At 38.8% G+C, this 21,508-nt stretch overlaps 1 protein-coding gene across 1 annotated transcript in view; it reads right to left on the reverse strand.

Annotated features, from left to right (window-relative positions):
* Nucleotides 1-1,859: 1,859 nt before the first annotated feature.
* The window catches only part of MAP1B (microtubule associated protein 1B), a 98,958-nt gene continuing 79,309 nt past the window's right edge, over nucleotides 1,860-21,508 (reverse strand). The window contains exons 5-7 of the mRNA XM_074952763.1: nucleotides 13,255-19,945; nucleotides 9,412-9,650; nucleotides 1,860-6,245 (exon numbers count right to left, since the gene is read on the reverse strand). Of these exons, the coding sequence (XP_074808864.1) occupies nucleotides 6,090-6,245; nucleotides 9,412-9,650; nucleotides 13,255-19,945 (7,086 nt within the window). The 3' untranslated portion in view covers nucleotides 1,860-6,089. The remainder of the gene's footprint in view (nucleotides 6,246-9,411; nucleotides 9,651-13,254; nucleotides 19,946-21,508) is intronic.

Raw genomic sequence — 21,508 nt, forward strand, 5'->3', positions numbered from 1 at the left:
GCATCATCAGCTAGGCAAGATCCTTTCATTATCTGCATATGTATAAACCTTTTTCTTCCTCCCAACCTAGCTAAAAAACTCCCAAGTTACCAAACAAGAGTCATACTCCACTTTTCTCTGCAAGTGGCCCATTGCACATTGAGTGGATCAAGAAGAGATGGGTGGGTAAGTTGCAAGTTAAACAAACTAGAAATGTGCCTGTAAGACTGAAGGTCAAATTGGGCAAACTGTTAGCCCAAGAAATCCAAGCCACATTTTCGCACCACATTATAAACTATACACTGTTTCTTGTAAATCAAATATACCATGAATAATCGGTTCTTCACCCGTAATTAAAATCTGCACACTTGTTTGCCTTGTGAGTCAGATCTATATACTTCTATATGTGGAAAATGTCTCATTCTTTTTTAAGTTCTAAACAACGTGCAATGCTTAGTATAATCAAAGAATGTACAGAATGTGTCCTCCAAATTTAGATTCTAAGGATTTTGCTGGTTTTCATTGTAAATAATTGTTGCATTCTAGCAGTAATAGGAATTGTCAGGCACAAGGAAGGATAAATATTCAAAGATATAAACCAGGGTATAACTTTGGGATATTAACAGAAATTGCTTGGGGGGAGAGGGAATCCCAATTGATAGTAGGGGCAAATAACGAAATGCAATCCTTGAAATGAATCAAACTTAAAAAAGCCTCCAATAAGGATTAAGGAAATTTGTTATAAACCAATGCCATCTTCGAGATGCTAATGTAAGCAGCAAAGAAACTAGGAGAGGGTAAATCTGGGGCCCACTTGGCACATGTCCAATAGGAATCAGAAGGTGGCCCTCTCCTATGAGCCCTGAAACTAAGATATGTAAACTGAGGTCACCATGTGCTCAAGGGAGTTGAGTCAACCCAACACAAGAAGCTGCAGAATCCCAAGTGTGACCGATGCCTAGACCAGCTGTGTGGAAGGAATCTCCACCTTTCCAGGGTTAAGAGGATAACATGAAGAAGTGGTGAGATTTCATTCCCAAGATTGTATGTCCCCTTCTATTCTTTAACATAAATAAGTGTAGGTTATCTTGCTGAGTCTACACTCTAGTGAGACCTCAAGTAACCATACTTTAGATTCTAAGAGAGCTTGAAAACAATAACTTGAAGCAATTGAATTTTAAACTTGTCCCTTTTGGACCAGTTTAGTCAAAGAGAAGTAACAATGTGCCTTAAAGATAAGTGCACCCGTGGAACTGTGATAAATGTGTTAGTATTAAAGAATTGATGATTGTTAGTAAATGTAGTAAGAAATCTTGGTAATTTGCATTGTTCCTTGATATAGCTGCTGAGTCTCAACTGTAGTCTGTTACAACTGCTTGCAAGACTGTATTGTTTATGTAGTACACACAATTGGTTGTGTCTGTATTTGAGGGGTGAACTATTGGTTATACATTAACCTGGTTCTGGATGAATTAACAAATTGTTGGTTGGTTAAGAATAAGCAAGTGTCCTATTTGAGAAATACTGTGTAAGTTAAAAGTTGAGCTGAAAAGAACCCAGCATTAAACTAGTAAGCTAACACTCCCTGGACTCAATAAAATATTGAATTCTAGTGTATAGTTTTTTTATAGATCTAATGTGGCTTAGTAGATAGGGCACTGGACTGGGACGTAAGAGACCTTGAGTCTCTTCTCATCTCCATCACTGGCCTGTGGGGTGATCTTGGGCAAGTCACTTCACTCTGCCTCAATTTCCCCATCTGTAAAATGGAAACAATTATACATCAGGTTTGTTAGATTTTTGGCTTTAAAATCTAACAGGCAGCCTGGCAAATTCATAAATTCACACTTACAACACAAAGACAAGAAACATACCAACACCACTTCATTACTTTTGTATTTTATTGTGGAACTGAGTTTGTTTCCTTTACATCAAATATCCTCAATGGAAGAGGGGATATTGCACACAAATATCATAAAAGCACTACATATTACTTTCACTGGAAACTATTTTTCTACATTAGATATGACTGGATAGAATAGAAGTGATGCAGGATTATAAGACATATTACCATACACAGCTGCAGACTGACACAAACACCATTCAGAACAAGAGAGAGGAGTGTGTGAGGTGCTTCTCAGCTGGCAACAAGACTGTTTCTTTCCATAGTTTGGAAGATACATGGCTGCATGCAAACATGTGAAAGCATATTGTACTTCATAATTGCTCTTCTACTGTTGTGATTACAGCCCAGTCTTGAATGAATTTTATGGATAGCTCCTGCCATCTGGAGCGCCTAGCTAGTTAAGTGCAGAGAAGCTTTTTTTTTTTTTCTTTCCCTTTTTTCCTTTCTTTTCAATATTTTTATGCGGCCTTTTTATTTAGTTATTTGATTTTTTTTTTGTAAAGTTACAACAAACAGATTTTTTTAAATATCAAACATTTTAAATCAGGTGAATAACAGAATTGCATTCAAAGAAATGCTTATCACTAGGTTGCTTTGTGTTTTTGTTCAATTATTAAGTGAAAAGATGAAAGCTTACAGTTTCTTTCAAGTGTAACCATTATAGTTTTTCCTTTTCTAATAAATCCAGACCAAAAAAATTACCATTTCTCTCAAAATGTTATCACTGAGCAAGAACCTCCGGTGACAGATGAATAAAGAGGCATATGACAGAAATTTCAAAAATGCACAGTAATAGTTCCTTACAGCTGAATTTCTTGCACTGGGAAGGGTGGAAAATTCCATTAACAAAATTACTAGATCTTAGCAAATGAGTACTGGAAGGCTCCTAAACCATATAAGCTACTATAGACAGTTAAAAAAACCCCATATACACAGTTGGATCCATTCACCAGAGTGAACTCTACAGGAGATGGAATTAAAGGAAAGAGACAACGTAGTCAGCCCCAGCACAAGACTTTGAGAAGGCATGCAAGGGGATCTGTTTAGGTTTGGAAATGGATGTGATCTCCAATGTTAACTCTTCATTGAATTTTATTCAGCAGTGCAGTACTACCATAAAGGTCATGATTGGGAATGTTGTCATGGGTAACAACATCATTTAAGTAGAGTGTTCTTTACACTCAAATATTGAATCTTTATAATTCGAATAATCAGTATCAAACCATGCTCCTAGAAATCTGTGCTGATCAACAGCGCTCACCATTAACGTTCATGGTACATTTTGATGACTGTTACTAAACTAATTGTGTATGACTATGACTAGCACAATTAGATTAGCTACACAGGCAGGAAAGGCATTAAGGGCAAGAGGAGCTAATTGGGAAGTTAACAACACTCAGGCTTGGCTGTCATTTAGAACAGTGGATGGAACAAGTATTACAATATCTCATAGGAACAATGTCAGCTGAGTCAAAACAGCTGACTTTCTCTGTAGCAGCAAAAAAATCAAAGTACAGTTTAAGATTGGCTGTAACTGGCTTATTTTAAGTAAAACAATTATTTGAGCTGTTACAAATTTACTTGGGGCGCTGGAGATTTAAATCTTGTTTCTGATTTAATTTATACTAATTTACCCGCAATTTCAATGAAGCTACTCCTGATTTACATTGGTATAAGATTAGTCTCGAGATCATTGCTCATTTTTAATTAGATTTTCTATCAAAGTGGAGAAACAAACTACTTCCAGTTTTGGGAGAGTCTGGAATTTGCTCCCCGAAGCCAAAAAGTTTGAAATCTAACTGACATGAGAGAGTAGATAAATCAGAAAGAATTGTAGTAGAAATAATACAACTATTCTACCAAATCAGCTAACTAATAAAATATTTTGCCTTTCACTTTGTAGACAAAATAAATGTTAAGTAAATGATTATGAGCTCAGCAAATTCCGCTTGTTTTCACAATACATTTCCCTTTGTCTTTTGTATCAAAATCATTCTGAGTTATTTTCAAGGATCTAAAAGGTAGACCAATAAATAAAATAGCATTGCTAATGATATCTAACAAAAATATTAAAACAACCCCCACCCACATTTGACAAACAGTAATTCACAGCATTAAATGGGCTACAAGGGCCCAGATTTAAAGGGCTCTGAAGTAGTATAAAAAACCCAAAACATAAAAATTAGCAGTGCAAACACACACCTACCGAACAAAAATAAACTAACAATGTTAACATTTAAAATACGTAATACGTAAAGAAAATAAAATGAGGTCATTGTTCACTACCTAGTGGAACTCAAAGCCTACCATAAAGGTGAATTGTACAGACCAGCACAAATCTCCAGTTAGGAGGCCTTTACCTTATTTAAATTCTGATGTACAAGTCTACAAACTGAAATGTAACAATATTTTCTATAGTGGTAAAGCTTCCAAGACTTAAGAGTCCAAACTCTCTTTAATAGTGGAACTGATCTGTATGTTTTTACTTTTGGAAATGATCTGTAGACACTGGGAACACTTTACAGAAAAAAAAACACACACATACAAAGAAAACCAAAACCCCCCAAAACCTGCTTCGCTTATTTAAGGTAATCATTGCTTTTTCAATCGTTTTAAAGATCTTGGGAGAATTGTGAGTCTAACTACCACTTTGTAAAGAGCAGTCAACTGGCATTTCAACTCCTATTTTTTGTGAACGCTAATAGATGAATTTAATCATTAAGGGTTTTCCCCCAAAATTCTTGGCAGTTAAATGTTTTCAATAAATATGTTACTGCAATATCATACTTCATTCTCACCAGAACCTCAAACAACATTATGTATTTCTTACAAAACTACTAAAAAAAAGGCCTTCACCTGAAATTTTTTTCTTTGCATTTTCCTGTAAACAAAAATTTTTGTTAAAAAGTCATCTATTAAAAGTTCACACAGAGCTAAAAAAAATTCTTCTGTACATTTGTTCCCATATTCACTCTTAAATTAACAAATAAAATAACGTAAGACAAAGGAAAGTAAAATACTGTACAGACTCGCTGAGAACCTTTTTCAATATACTGTGTTTCACTAAGTTTTGCATTTCTGATACTGGACACCACTTCAATCTTGCTTCCGCAGTACAAAAGCAGCTTGCAAAAATGCTTGTCTTGTTTTGTTGAGCTGTCCAGGTGTTACCAATGAAGTGTTCAGCCAACATACATAATTCATAGTACCAAGCTGTTTGACCAATCAGATAGGCTTCTAGTACCACACATGCACACACACACTTCTTTCCTGGTGTAACTATAATCCTAAACAGATGTTTTATAAACTTGCTGTCTCACATTAAAAAATAAGTGCATTAAGTATCTTTGTACATTCAAGTCTCTTTCTAAGGCAATTTGTCTACTGTATGTACTCCCCAACTGCTTTGGTATTTTGCTTCAGTAAATTGGCTGTTGACTTGAGTGTTTAAGCATGCAGGTTTGTCAATTTTGAGTGGACTAAACAGATATTCACTGGGAGCATGCCTTAGACCAACATATTTGCATGTTAAAAGAAAAGTTTTAGAGTTCTGAATGGGGTTCAAACTACTTGCATATTTAGTGTATGATAATTATGTTACGTCAGTATGCAGCGTTCAAATTAGTTAATGGCTAATGAGTGTTTAGATCTTATGTCCCTTCAAAGCCACATTCAGTTTCCTTTTATTATTAGCTCACATAATTTTGTAAACTAAGGCCCCCTTTCCTATAACTCAGACTGATACAAATTTAAAACTTTCTTTTCACGTGAGAGCATAAGCAGACTGCAGTAAGCAATACATCTATCGCCGTGAGACTAATGCAGACCCAATTATTTATACTTTCTCCTCCTACCCCTCTCTCTATTTCTCTCTCTCTTTGTGTTTCTTTCGAGGGCAAATGCCTCTACCTGGCAGAAGTCAGTTGGGTTTGCTAGTGCATGGTTTCCAAATGTTCAGCAGAGATGAACCAGGATCTGTAATTTTGCAGTAATCTGAACCCTATTTTGGGAATACTGTTATTTCCCTTAGCAATCAGCAAAGACTGAAAAATATTAGTGACTTGCATCACCGTGACACAGTATAGCATTTGGCAGGTATATAGTTCAGCAGTTGAATTAGATGGGTTGAATTTTTAGAAAAGGTATTTTCAAACTGAAGAATTTCAGGAAGTAAAGTTTAATGTTGTAGTGTATGGCCTTGTTTCTACAGTTCAATCTTGCATGCAGGGAAAGATTCATCTTGCATAACAACAGTGCTGCTGCTTGCCAAAACCATGATGTTGAGGTCCTGCTGTTTCTCATGGGTCTCTTGATACCAGTCCCTCATCACTTCTGAATCATGGGTTGGGATTAAGGTCACCTACAATATGGAATAGGAAAACTCTTTAGGAATGGACAGAAGAAACAACTGATGTGAGAACAGAGTCTTGATGCTAAAGTCACAGTCAACACGTAGATTTTCCTTTTGGAAGCAAATGGGTATTTCAAGCAAGAAAATATGCAGGATATAATAGCGGCAAAGAAAGCCTGGATATGCAAGGTATTGCTTTGCATGGAAGCTAAATCAATGGTCTCTAAATGAAAAAAACTAACTAAAGATTGCACTTACAGTGCTGCTGTAACTCACTGGTGAGCGTGTTCCATGTCCCCTTCTGTGCTGATCCACAGAGGATATGAGTAGCTACAGTCCCAGCCACAGAAGCTTTGTGTTTTTAACTCAAACTGTAGCAGCTCCTCCTTTTACCTCAGAAGGTCCCTAACTTCAAACCCTGATGTGTTGGCCAAAATGACAGCCATCACACTACAATTCTGTAGACTGCAGAGGTACCTTGGGGGACTAAGGCAGCATGTTTAGTCTTATTTATTATGTCTGAAGGGCAAATGAGGTGCCCTAGGATTACATGTTTGCAACATAAATTCATGCAGCATTCACAGCTTCAATAGCTGGGATCCCCTTAGGTCCAGATCTTGCAATGAGTACAATTAGGGCATTTTGAAATTTATTATTATTATGATAAGACAATTTTCAAAATCCTTTCTACTTCACAATTTGTGCACATACAGTAACACTGTACAATACTAAATTCCTACAGCTTTTATATATACACAACAAATAATTCCTGGAAAAAGACAGAAGAAGCAACACAAGTTTAATACAGATATTTCTAAATGTAACTGTTCCTATGCTAGACTACTTGGGAAAAAGCTGCAGAGTGCAGCCACTGAATCCAGCAAGCAGGGGCAGGGCAGAAGCAGCCAAAGCAGAGATTGCTGCATTGGGACAGGATGGGTGTCAAATGGGGACCAGCCAAAGCCATCCCTCTCTCCAGTGCTCTGAAGGACCCAGAACTATATAGGGGAGACACCCTTACTAATGGGGCACTAGGATCAGGTGGTACCTCCCCTTCTGTCCCCCAACTCCCCATGTGACCTTAGGAGAAAACTGCAGAGTGGAGCCAGACAGAGACTCCAGCTACTACGGGCGGAAGCAGCCAAAGCGGGGACCTTTAGGCATTTGGCCATTCTGAGAACTTTCTACAGTTTTGTACTTTCTCTGCCTTGTGCGGTTTGCTCCAGATCTCTCCTTCACAGTCTTCCCCTCAGCTTCACTCCATACCTACCCCTCTTCTCCCCTGCTCTGCCCCCTCCCTTTCCTTTTGCTTTCCATTTAGCTGATACCCTTCTAAGTAAACCCACCCTAAAAAAACAAACAAAAACTGTTAGTACCCATGGAACTCATAAACGAACATGACCATTTTGGCCATTACATTGTTCCCGCTGCTTGTATATTAAACCCCTTCCATCACCCAGTGTCTACCTTCTCTATTTACACAGTAAGCTCTTCGGGGTAGGGTTCGGGGTAGGGACCATCTACTACTCAATATCTGTACAGCGCCTAGCACAATGGGGCCCTATTTTGATTGGCCCTTTAGGCAATATTGCAATAAACATGACTAATATTAATAATAGTTCCAATGAGTACAATCTTGGTCCTTAAAATTTATCCTTCTCTTCACAGATTTCCTGATATGCTGAGTTCCTGTTTTATAAAAAAGCTGGAAAGACTCTCCTTTTCTGTAGGGAAGGAGAAGTTTAACAGGATGGCGTTGGAGGCAACATTTTAATAAAACTCTGTTTAATTTTTTTATTAATTTGAGCTGCCAAATGTATGATCACTATTCCTCAACGTTTTTCCCCACATGAAGAGCACAAAAAGGTCCCTGTCCTCTCTGATATTTATTTTGGTGACACAGATTTGGCACTCAGAAAATGAGTCGATACTGAAAGAAAGAAAAAGAAAGAACTGGATATAGCCATATCAGCCACACTAGAAATAATCATTATGGCAAGGAATCTGGACATCAAATTAACTGGACAAAGAAAAATAAAACTGCTTTTATCTAAACTGTGCTACTCAGTTACAAGGAATTGGTATAAATAAATAAATAATTTATTTAGGCTTATTGTAAATAAGAATGTTATTAACATAACAGTTGCAACTGAACGTTTATTATGTCAGCTATTGTGGAAAATTTTACAAGAGAGGACAGTTTGTTTGTTAGTCTTTCAGGGAATTCCTGCATCATTGACATGGCTCTTCAAACACCTTTTACACAGTAGAACCTCAGAGTTACAAACACATCAGGAATGGAGGTTGTTTGTAACTCTGAACAACACATTATGGTTGTTCTTTCAAAAGTTTGCAATTGACCATTGACTTAATACAGCTTTGAAACTTTACCATGCAAAAGAAAAATGCTTTCCCATTTACGTTTAACGCAGTACTGTACTGTATGTGTGCATGTGCTGCAGCCTGATTGCATACTTCTGGTTCCCAATGAGGTGTGTGGTTGACTGTTCATTTCATAACACTGGTGGTCATAACTCTGAGGCACTACTGTATTACACGTCACCATGCTGCTGCTAAATGGAAAATACCAAAGCTGAAGATGAATAAATTATATTCTACTCTGCACAAAGGACACCTGAAGATACCACAGAATATAACATAACATTAGGTATCAAATGGATTTTAATTAATTGAATTAGCTAACTGTTTTTATGGACCAGATACTAATGCAAGCCTTGTTCCATTATGTACCTTGAAAAATCTGCAGCTGTGCTTGCACATACACACAGCATGCCGCAGTTGATTTTTGAACGGATCTAATATTAGCACGGTATTTCCTAATTTTTAAAAACGTGGGTGTCTGTGTTAAAGAACCTAGCTCCACATTTAGGTGCTCAAATTGGCCAAATCCCTTGAGCCTGCTCTTGTTGCTAAGATCACGTGGGCTTGGCTGAGCAAGTACCTTTCATCATGCCTCTAGGCTAGGAGGATTCCAAAACCTGATCGTCACATATGTCGCTCTTATTAAAAGAGAAATGAGGAAGTGTTCATCTATAGTACACCAAAGGACTCTCTTCTAAACAAGAGCCATAGCTTAGTAGCTTCTCTTGCTTCCTGTGGTTGCTTTTCATAATGATTTTAATTCACAAAACAGAAATATTGTTAGAGAGCCTACCTGCATGTTACTTCCCCACTGAGCCTTGCCCTCCAGTAGGGAGTCCAGAACAGCCCTGCTTGGTTCTTCAGCTGCAGGATCATTCCCACTCACCACGTAGTAGGATGACCTCACTCTCTTGAAAAACTCAACATCGACATTCTTGCTATTACTGTGGTTGGGAATATATACCAGGTCCAAGTACACTGGAGGTCCTGGAGGCACAGCTGTGGATTTTGCTGGTTTACTATTTCCAGGTCCTTTTAAAATAAGAACAAAAGCCTGTCATTTATTGATGAAAACACACATTTATTAGCTACCACTATACCATTAAAGGTGACATTCTTTTTTGAGAGGATTAGAGTTAGTACCTGCGTCACACAGCCATTGCTGTATTCCTGTGCACTCTGATGCACTTATGTTGTTATCCTATTATACCTAATAGCATATTCTAATTTGGTTATATCCCATATATGTTTTATTGGGAGAAAAAGAACAGAATAAACTTAACTAGCTACTGCTACAACAAAAATTCATTACCGGTATGGGCAATCATTTGAACTGTATTCAAGAATGATCATTATTAAGTATTCAAGAATTATCCAGTCACTGTGATTACTGAATTACCATTCAATTAATGAGATTTTTTCTGGAACAATAATAGCTACAGGACCTTGGAATTCTCTTGCATGCTTGATAACACAACTCTCTGACACTTTCTTTTCAAGACATCAGTGTCGTAACTCAAGGCCAATCCTGCTTGCTTTACTCATGCAAACTGTCCCATTTACTTCAATGGACTATCTGAGTGTGAAAAGAAACAGCGTTTGGCTCTCAGTTATAGTATGCAGGTTTAGAACCTGTCTTGGGACTCTTGAGGCATCATTATGACAAGGCTGGGAGATAACTGTTGATATCCTAGGAGTATCTTGCAGGAGCCTACTATATGTACGCAAAGCTAGAAGAAAGGGAGGGAGGAACTTGGAGCACACTGAAACCTTCCCAAAAGAAGACCCAAAGGAACCAGAAAAAAATTATCAGCTGGACAGTAAAGATAGTCTTTAAAAACACTGAACTACTTTGTACTCGAAACCTCACAGGGACATTTTAAAGTAGTCACTTAAGACCAAGGGTTGCCTACTGGAGAGGACTGTTAGTATGAAGGACAGCATCTCCTCTCAAAGACTATTTTATATGGAGAGTGGAGGGAAGGAAACTGCACAGATTTTCCTCTAGTTTTCATTTCTTTATTCTAACTCAGCCCAGCTTTATATTCTCCTGACTTATGAAAGGAGTGATCACAGTTGGCATATACACATGTCAATAGTAATCTTTTCTAAATTCCTGCGTGTGCAAAATATAGGATTAATTTTCAAAGACAGCATGTACAATTGTGCCCATACATTTGAGCACCCAACAATTTATGTACACAAAGATTTGATGGAGGTTTAGATACTCAGAAATCAGCTCTTGTGTGGATGGGGCAAGTTACATGTCTACGTAACTATATGCATGTGCAAACATCTAATCTGTGCTACCCAACTGAACATTTATGCACATAGGTTAGGTAGATGCAATTAAGTATGCCTACTTTTGAAAATCTGTCCCTATACTACCAAGTTTGGGGAAAGCTTCATTTTGCTACCAAGTCTTAGGATGCACGTGTCCCAAAAAGAGGGTTTTAATTGGAAAAAAAAGTGTAAATTCTTGATGTTTCAACAATAATATTATAAAAGACACTGTTATTATCATGCACAGGATAATGGCATGAGCTGGAATCATAACTTGATCAATAACAAAACCTGTTCTATTAATCTCAGTGTGTTACAAAGAGTGCAGTTAAAGTACTAAGTGACCTATGCAATATATTTTTCATAAATTCATAGATTTTTAAGGCCAGAGAGGCCCACTGTGAACATCTAGCCTGACCTCCTACTGAACACAGGCCATAGTATTTCCCTGAATTAATTTCTGCTTCAAGTCCAATAGCTGTCGTTGGAACTAGAGCACAATTTTTAGAAAAGCATCCAAACTTGATTTTAAAATTTCCAGTAAGGGAGAATCTACCACAACCCTTGGTATATTGTTCCCAAGGCTAATTATCCTGATTGTTACAAAATTGTACCTTATTTCTAGTCTAAATTTGTGTAACCTCAGCTTACAGCCATTGGATCTTGTCATATCTTTGTCTGCTAGACTAAAGAGCTTTCTGTTATCAAATTTCTGTTCCCCATGTAGGTGCTCATAGCCTGTGATCAAGTCACTCCTTAACCATCTCTTTGTTAAAATGAGCAGATTGAGCCCCTTGAGTCTTTCAATATAAAGTATGTTTTCAAATTCTTTAATCACTCATGCCTCTTCTCTGAACCCACTCCAATTTTTCAGCATCCTTCTTGAAGTGCGGACATCAGAACTGGACACAATACTCCAGTAGCAGTTGCATATTTCATAATCTTATGTTATAAAAAATATATAGTTTCTGTTCCAGCACAACAACATGCACTGCAGATTTTTTTGTTCTCAGAATATACTTGACACCAGACAGTAGTTCAGTGGGGAATGAAATGTGCTATGGACTTCATCTTACTGCAGCTCCAGAAAGAATGTACCAACTATTCTTCTGCATTGGAAGGCCAAGAATAGTGGAGCAGCATATGCATAGGGAGGCTAGAGATGGTGGAGTGCCAGTTTGCTAGGAACATATCCTCGTCCTGCAGCTTCTGCACAGGTGAACTAGGGAAGGAAAAGGTTTTCTATACCCTCCTCTCTCTGCCTGAGATAGCACAGATTTTGCTCAAAAGGTGCAATTTCTCTATATGGGATGAAATACATAGTCTAGTAGAAATACATTCTATTTTTGTTGTGATAATAATAAGCCACTCAAGATTTGTTTTTTTTAATGTAATCAAGTAATATAAAGTTAAGCGTGGATTCATGATCAAGCCAGGAAAAAAATTACTTAACCCATAAAACAAATCAAATCCCACATACAACAAATTGGTAAATATCTGAATTTTTAGATTTTATCTATATCTATACAGAGATATTTCTGTTTTAACCATAATTTTTGTACCGCAACTGAAAACCACAGTATTTTATATCAAATTCTGCAGGATCCTAGCTGCAGGATAGGGTGCACTGTATTACAGATTATCCTTTAGTTCAACAAGCCCTCAGGGTAAGCCCTGCAGGGGAACTGTGCCTTTTCAACTATCTACCCTGAAATGAGATTTACAGTTTCGTTGAATGAACAGGAATGTCTGTAGGAAATGATCTCCCTATATGTTTAGTAAACCACCACCATCAGAATGTAGCCAGACTTCATGGAAGTGCATGCTTAGATAACTGCCTGTCTTCTGAATACTTAATAAGGAATAATGCACTGGAACAGTAAAACACATCTAATTTCCTATTACACTCACACAACTCAAACTAATTAACGGGGCTTGTTCACTTTACAATTTTATGTCTAAATTATGTTTATAATGAAGAGAATAGTTGCTTACTATTCATTTAACTTTTCACATAGCAATTTTCAGCTTAGCCAGCTGGCTAACAAATTGGACAAATAATAATTGCACTCTGTATTTCATATACTGTCTCGCTAATTGTTTGATATCTGAGCAAATTAACACATCTAAATAATTATTAGCTTTTTCCAGATTAAAGAGTTGATTCAGTGAATTTAATTAATTTAAATGTGAAACCTTATACTATAGATTTTTAATAAACATGGATTTTCCTCAGGCACACCTCACAGGCCAGATGATCAGCTGATGAAATATCAACATAGCTCAATTATACCAGCTGAGAATCTGGCCCCACATCTTTTCCTGATACACACAGGTCCTGATCTTTCCTTACCTGAAGTTGCAATCTTTGCAGACTTTGATGTTGTGGAATTTGTTGCATTCTTGGCCTCCTTATCTTTTTCCTCAACACGGGAAGATTTTACTTCTGGAATAGAGATATTTTTCGCTGCTTTCTCCACAGACTCTTTTTTCTTTGGAGAAGCTGTTCTGGAAACTTTGTCTAAAGATTCCTTTAAGCCACCTGGCTTTGGTGAAGCCACCTGCTTTGATTTCCCATCACTTTTTTTGGCAGGTGAGGAAGACTTGGTCTTCGTACCCAGCTTTTTAGTTTTGGTCTTTTCTTTCAGATCCTTCTTCAAAGGTTTGCCTAAATTCTGATCAACAGGCAAAGCTTCTGGGTCTACCATTGAGACATCTGGGTGCCGGGGTGAAGGACTGCGGTCTTGCATTGGGACTGGTGGAGGGTCAATATGTTTGTATGTAATTGTTTTATCAGTTGGAATGGTTTCAGATTCATCTTCTGAGTCAATGTTAGCATCTGCAGTAATAGAAGGGCATTCTTCAGTCTCTGGGGGAACATCTGAATCGGTCTGAGATGGAGCAGACTCGCTTACTGAGGTGGGAGGAGTTTCATCACACTGGCGTGCTTGCTGTTTTCCTCCTGAAGGTGGCTGGGCTCCTCCTGACTGGGTTAATGGCTTTTCTTGTTCTTGAGACTGTTCTTCACTTGCAAACCACTCCAGGGGATTGGGGTTGATAAATGAGGGTGAAAGTTCAGTTTTGGGATGCTTGTATTCACAGGAAGACACAAGGCATAAATCGACATCTTGACGGGTTTCTGCTAGAGATGATTTTTCTGCAGCAAAATGTACATCTGTCTTATAGGAGTAACTAACAGCCTCAGGCGACCTTGTTGTTTTTCCAGGTGTCTCATAGGCATAACTAACAGCTTCAGGTGATCTCGGTGATTTCCCAGTTGTCTCGAAGGAGTAATCCATGGCTTCAGGTGACCTGGTGGTTTTCTCTGTTGGCTCATAGGAATAACTTACAGCCTCAGGTGACCTGGAGGTTTTCCCAGTTCTCTCATAGGAGTATTCCACAGCTTCAGGTGACCTGGAGGTTTTCCCAGTTCTCTCATAGGAGTATTCCACAGCTTCAGGTGACCTGGTGGTTTTCTCTGTTGGTTCATAAGAGTATTCTACAGCTTCAGGTGATCTGGTGGTTTTCTCTGTTGGTTCATAAGAGTATTCTACAGCTTCAGGTGATCTGGTGGTTTTCCCAGTTCTCTCACAGGAATAATCCATGGCTTCAGGTGACCTGGTGGTTTTCTCTGTTGGCTTGTAGGAGTAACTAATAGCCTCAGGTGACCTGGTGGTTTTTCCAGTTCTCTCATAAAAATAATCCATGGCTTCAGGTGACCTGATGGTTTCTTCTGTTGTCTCATAGGAGTGACTAATGGCCTCTGGTGATCTAGTGGTTTTCTCTGCTGCCTCATAGGAATAACTAAGAGTAGCTTCAGGTGACTTGGTGGTTTTCCCAGTTGTCTCATAGGAATAACTAATGGCCTCTGGTGATCTAGTGGTTTTCCCAATTGTCTCATAGGAATAACTAATGGCCTCAGATGACCTGGTGATTTTTTCAGTTTCATCTTTTTCTGTGGAGGCTAAAGGCTCTGGACTATGTTTTGTTAGAGAGTCTTCTATTGTGTCATGTGTTACTGAGGTATGGTAACCAAATATTTTATCTGAGGACACATGAAGTGATAGTGATGGTGAGTGACAAACAGCAGTTGTTTCTTTGATCGCAGGAGGTGAATCTGAAAAACTAGGAGAGTATAAAGGAGAGGATTCTCTTGTAGTTAAAGGAGATAAATCAGACTTTGGTGAAAGCTTTTCTCCTAGGCTCTGCATCTTTTCTGAGGTAAATGAAGAATGCAGAGGCATCTCTCTGGGTGGCATGACACCTGAAAGAGTTTCCTCTTGCAGTGGAGAAGCTACCTGTGAAGGTGTATGTTCTGATGAAGTTGAGGGTGAAGCTTCAATCTGAGATACTGAAATAATCTCTGAAAGATCCTTTTCTTGAGTATAACACGTCTGCTCCACAGGTGATATCTTATGTGAAAAAGTAGGTTCCTGTATCTCTGAAGGACTATAATCTACTTCAGTTGGTCCATTTTCAGATATATGGTGTACACTAGTGCCTACTGTGGGATGTTCTGGAGATTGTCTACTAAAGTCCATTGCCAAAGACTGCTCAGGGGACTCCTGACTGAATTCTACTGACATAGTTGACTGCTCAGGAGATCTGTGCTCTTGCACTGGTGTTCTTGATTTTGCAGTTTTAGGTGAAAAATCTGGTGGAGAAATTGACATGGGTCTCGGACATTCTTCTTTAGATGGAGAAATTTCTGTTTCCTGAAAAATTGTCGGTGTTTGTACAACAGATACAGAAAGAGAATCATCAACTTCTGTAGAATGTGGTGATCCAACCTCAGCATGTAAAGAAGGAGATACATCATCTGTAGTAGGCTCTGGAAATGAACTAGTAGCAACAGAAGCTGTGGAGACAGAAGCAACTCCTTCTATATGTGAATATGTGTCTTCTGCTACAACGTCGTCAACAGGAGTTGCAGATTTGTCAGAGACTGTACCTTCAGATATTGACATTTTGGTGTCTTCTTTAAAGGATCCAAACTGACTAACATCTATTTGTGTAGGAGAGACATCTCCCGCTAACTTCCTTTCATCCAAAACAAGTGGAGACTGAGAACTGGTAGCTTCAATATCCTCCATATTCTTTTCTAGACCAAAATCTTTAGCAGGCATAAACGCCATACCTTTTTCATCTTGCTGTCCTTGGAAAAGATCCACAGAGGTGACTTCAGAAACTGGGCTTATCTGAACAGGAGACTCTTCTTTTTCACTTTTCTCCTCAAAATGACCCTCAGTCAATCTGGCAGTTGACTTTATATCGGCAGTCAAAAATGTATCATAGGAAGACTCTGAACCTATCAAAGGTGGACTTCGTAAAGGAGAGAGAACTTTTTCAATAGGCGATTCTGAGTCTGGCACAGGCTCATCCATAGGGCTTATTCTGGGTTTTGCAGTCTCATCTTTGGCATCACTAAATTCAAAACTAACTGGAGCCTCTGCTGCCTTTTCAGTGAGTTCAGAAGGAAGTTGGCTGGACTTTTCATCAGTGGGAGACTGATAATAAGGTGTGTGGCCTGCACTACCAGCAGCAGATTGTGCAGGAGACACCACTTCTAATGTTTTATCATCAGGGCTGACAGAGTGCTCTTCAATGACTTCTGGATGTTCATCAGGCAATGCAGTGAGCACTACAGGTTCAACTGATGCCTCAATCTCATTTGGGGTCAGAGAAAAGTTCACACTACGTTCACTTAGTGGTGTTTTAGCAACTGGTGATGGAGGTGATGGACTCTGAACTGGACTCTTAGCTGGGCTATGCTTTTTTTCCTCAAATGCCTGTGAAAAGGTATCTTTGATTTCTAATTTAGCAGTACTTTTGATTTCATTTTCTCTTTGATGGTACATTTCTTGAAAGGAAGATTTGCAGAATCTGTCTTCCTCTAATGAAGAAGGGGGTGAGAGAGTAGAAGCTGAAGCATTATAATCTTTACCTTCTGTGGCATCTGTTTTTGATCCTTCAGATAAACCATTGAAAGCATCATGAAGTGGAGAGAGTTTAGGTCTAGTATATTCTTGAGAATACAGTGATGTCTCATACTTAGCAACGTTTACAAATTCTTGAGAAGGCGATTCACTTTCTTCGTTGTTCGTTTCATCACTCATGATATCCCGAGGAGTTGACATTTCATCCATTGGTGTTGGCTCACTGGATATTTCAATGGTAGACTGAGTATAACCTGAAGTAGCAGTGAATTCCTCATGTTGGTCTTCTCTATTTTCTTCATCAGAAACAGTTGCTTCACTTTCTGAACCGCCAGGTAAAGTCTCATCATGGATAGAAGATGCTGGTTCAACAGCTGGGGACTGAGGTTCAGAGTGTTTAGTTGGTGTGATTATGAGTAAGCCATATTTATCTTCAACTTCACCAGCCTCTGCAGCTTTGTCTACCACAGCCATAACGTAATCTTCTTCAGCTTCGACTTTTTCAGTTTCCTCTTCTTCATCTCTGACATCCTCCATTTTGTCTTCCTCCTCAGCTTCTTCTTCAGTCTCTTCAGTTTCTGCCTTTTCAACGGTCTCTTCCATGTCTTCTTCAGCTCGCTCATCCCCTGCCTCAGATTCTGCCTTTTCAACATATTTATCTTTAGTTTTAGCATATTTATCAGCTTCAGTCTCTCCCATTTCTCCTTCCATGCCAATATCCTGTTTTGTGATGCCCACTGTTGCTTTTTCTTCCTCATCTTCATCTTGTTCCTCAGCTTCCTCAGTCTCTGCCTTTTCTTCATAATCACCCGCTTCGGATGATTCCTCAAAACCAGTTCCTTCATCTTCAAATTTTTCATGGTCATCAACCCTGTGCTTTTCTACAGGCTCCAGCTCTTCAGGTGTCTGTTCACATTCACCCTCAGCTTCAGTGGTCATTATGCCTTCATCAGGAGAGTCAGCAGGTCCTTCAGTATCTAGTTTTTCTTTCTGGATTTCACGTGCTTCCTTTTGTTCTGAGTCAGCTAGTTTCTCTTCACCTTCTATTAACTCTACCTGAGGCTTTGTTTCCTTTACTATTTCTACTTCTTCAGCCTTTAATTCTTCGAAGTCTTTTGTTAAATCCTCTGGTGAAGACATAAGGGATCTCTCAGCTTCAAGTTCTTTTCCATTAGCTACCACTCCAGCAGCTGCTGCTGCTGCTGCAGCAGCAACCGCTCCCACTGCAGCCACAGCAGCTTGTGTTTCACTGACCTTGCTCTCTTTCTTTACCGTCTTAATTTTGCCTTTTTCCTTTGGTTTTCCAGCAGGCCCAGCTTCCTTTTTAACAGGTTCCTCTTTCTTTTGTGCTTTAGGTTTTGTCACAGGCTTTCGGGCTTCAGTTGAAGGAGCAGGTGTTTTCTTTGTTTCTTTTGGAAGCTTTTTGGTGTCTTTTTTGGATTCTTTTTCTTCCTTTTTAATTTCCTTTTTCTCTTCTTTTTTAGCTTCCTTTTTAGCTTCCTTTTGGGGAGTTTCTTTCTTTAATTCTTTTTTAGACTCTTTTCTCTCTTCCTTTTTCACTTCCTTTTTCGCTTCTTTCTTGATTTCTTCCTTTTTAGGTTTTTCCTCTTTCTTGGTAGGTGTTTTCTCCTCTTTCTTAGAAACCTCTTTCTTTGGTTTTTCTTTTTCCTCTCTCTTTTCTTCAGATTTTACTTTCACTTCCTTTTTCACATGCTTCTCCTTTGCAACTTTTGGTTTGACATCTGCTGCTTGTTTTTCAGCAATTTCGGATTTCACTAGCTGCTCCTCCTTAACTGTCATATCTTTTTCTGTTACTAAAGGTTTTGTCTCTGCTTTTGCCGGTTTTTCCTTTTTTACTGTAGTCTTTTCCTTGCTTTCTACTTTCTGAGGCTTTTCTGGAGGACTAGGCTTTGCTGGTTCAGATGCTTCTTCTTTAGATTCTTTTCTGACAGTCTTGGTTGATAATGTCTTTGTGGCAGGTTTGAGACTTTCCTTGCTGTCCGTTCGCTGTTTCAGCTTTGCTTGTTTCACTGCTGGGCTAGGTATGTTACCAGTAAGGTCTTTTTGTGTAACCATTGGTTGTTTAAGGAAATCTAAATGTTTGAGTTTTTCCAGTCCTTCTAGTATGTTATATTGAGTACTGTTTCCTGGAAACAAAACTCTGATTATTTTTTCTGCAGGATTTGCTGGATGCCAAACGATCAGTGATGAGACTGAGGTCAAATAGGATACGGGAATATCTACTTCCTGACCATTTGGCAGCAGTAATTCAGTTTTATCTTTACTTGTACTAGTCCACTGCTGCATAAAATACTGCATCTCTTTGCTGTTTTTGACTGGATTGAGCACATACATCTCAAGTTTGCCTACTCCCATTTTTTGAAACAGAATGATAGGATCAATGGTATTTCCTATGCTTCTAAAGAGAGGTTCTGGTTTCATAGACAACTTATTTAAATACTGGAGAGTGAAACAAGCTTCTTCTATGCTTCTTTTTACCCTAAAATTAGGATCAGGGTTTTTCAGATTTTCAGGAACATTGAGGAATACAACTCCTAAATCAGGTGAGATCAGATTTTTCATCCAGTCACTGTTGGTAGTAGAACCTTGTGACTGTTCCTCTTCTAACTCAGCTATCTTTCGTTGAAGCATGCTATTGATTCCTGGTAGATTATCATCCCCAATGTGGGTGAGCAGAATGGAATCCACTCTGTCTAAATGTCGGATAAGTTTCCAGAAGCAAGATTTTCTTTCAGATCCCCCATTAATAAGCATATTGAATCCATTCACTGCAAACAATGCAGAGTCCCCTCTTCCTCCTGGGAAAATATAACAGCAGGGTTTTGAGAGCTTCAAGAAACCTCCAGATGTTGGCGGTTCCAAAATGTCAAAGGGTGATGGCACTTCTACCGATTCTGACAGATACTCTGTGAATTCAGAAAGTCCTTCCATTTCAGGCAATATGGATGCTGAGTTGAGTTTAATGTTAATGAAGTCTTGAAGGTTATGTCTGTCAAGGTTTGAATTTTTCCAATCCCCTTCCTCAGGGCAAAACAGAGTTAAACTGGCTTTGTTGGCAGGGTGTGTAGTGCTCAGTAATTCACCAATCTAGCATTGGAAAACAAAAAAGACAAAAGGGAGGTGTAAATTTATATTTTATAATAGAAATGTCATATAAAAATATAACATAGCAAGGCTGTCTTTGGGTTATAGTACAAGCTACACTATAAGCTTCACACTAAAGATACAACATTCCTTTTTTATTCTTTTTCACATGACAGTAGCCAATTCTAGGTGCTAAAGGAATCTGTTGCTATCAGCTTATTGCTGTACTGTTTTTAAATACAAAAAAACAGACTGTGCCTGGCCTCTTCATGGGTGCTGAAGGTACCTCTTGCATCCTTCACAGAGAGGCTGGGTACAATGGGAGTCCTTATGCTCAGAGCACAGTGTGAGGATTCCATGGTGCTGGTGCTGCTACTCAGTGCAAATGAACTATGAACCTCTCCACTTCTCCTAACCAGCCAGTAGAGCTGGCGCACCACCCAGGGGAGCACACATTATACCCTCTTTACGGGGCATGATATATCGGCGTCCCACAGAAGCTCCAGGAGGCACACTCTGAACCACAATACTTCCTGGAGCTCTTGCTGGAGCAGGATGCCTCCGCATTATACCCAACATGGGGCTGTATTCCACAATTCTGCCATTATTTTAATGCCTTTTGAATGGTCTGGTGCCAAAAAAAGCGGGCATCACACCAGAACTAGTTTAACTGCTGGCCAGCTCTTGACAAGAAGAGGAGCTGACAGGGGTTCTAGAAAAAGTTGTATAGTGGGGGTGCTGAGAGCCATTGAACCTGTAAACCCTGTGTATGATGGAAACCACTTCAAGCCAGCAGGTGAGGCAGCACCACCAGTTCCAGCACCTATGGGAGCGGATTTACTGCTTCAAAGTTAAAAAAGAGTTGAGAACAAAACTTTTGTAAGATCATTAGGTTTCTGAAATATGGGAATTAAAGAGGCAGATCTGCATATTCTTAATTAGTGTGCAATTTTGCAAATATACACATTTTGAATGGAACAATGGACTCCACAGCATTTATATATAATTAGATATTAAAAAGGCTATAAAATGGCAGTTGTATTAACACCATATGTTTAGTAATTAATCTCTGAACAACAGATCATACATTGTATATCAATTTATGTATGTAAACTCAGAGCAAAAAAGAGAGAACCACAGCTGAGTGTTGTGGCTAAAAATCCTTTTGACAACATTTTGATTTAAAACAATCATGGACCACATTCTGAGTTCTTTTGCCAGTTTAAATCCAGAATAACTCCACTGATTTCTCCAGTGTTGAACAACATTCTGAGACCCCAAACAGACACTGAACTGGAGGCTTCTATGAACAAAGAGTCCTGTGTTCAGTACTAAAAGCTATTATTCTGTTCCAGTCTGAATTGAAGACATATGTTTGGTGGTCTCAGATTAGTAAACAGAAAATAAAAGTACATAATATTTCAACCCTTCACTGACAAATTTCCTCTTTTTAGTTTGCTCTCAGAGTTCAGAAATCAGCACAGCTACAAAATGGCTCCAAATTGAATCAGTCCTGGGGACTGGCATGCAAATAAGCACACCAGGGCCAAATTCTACCCTTGGATA

This window comes from Natator depressus, chromosome 5 (genome assembly GCF_965152275.1).
Source record: "Natator depressus isolate rNatDep1 chromosome 5, rNatDep2.hap1, whole genome shotgun sequence".
NCBI classification, from domain to species: Eukaryota; Metazoa; Chordata; order Testudines; family Cheloniidae; genus Natator; species Natator depressus.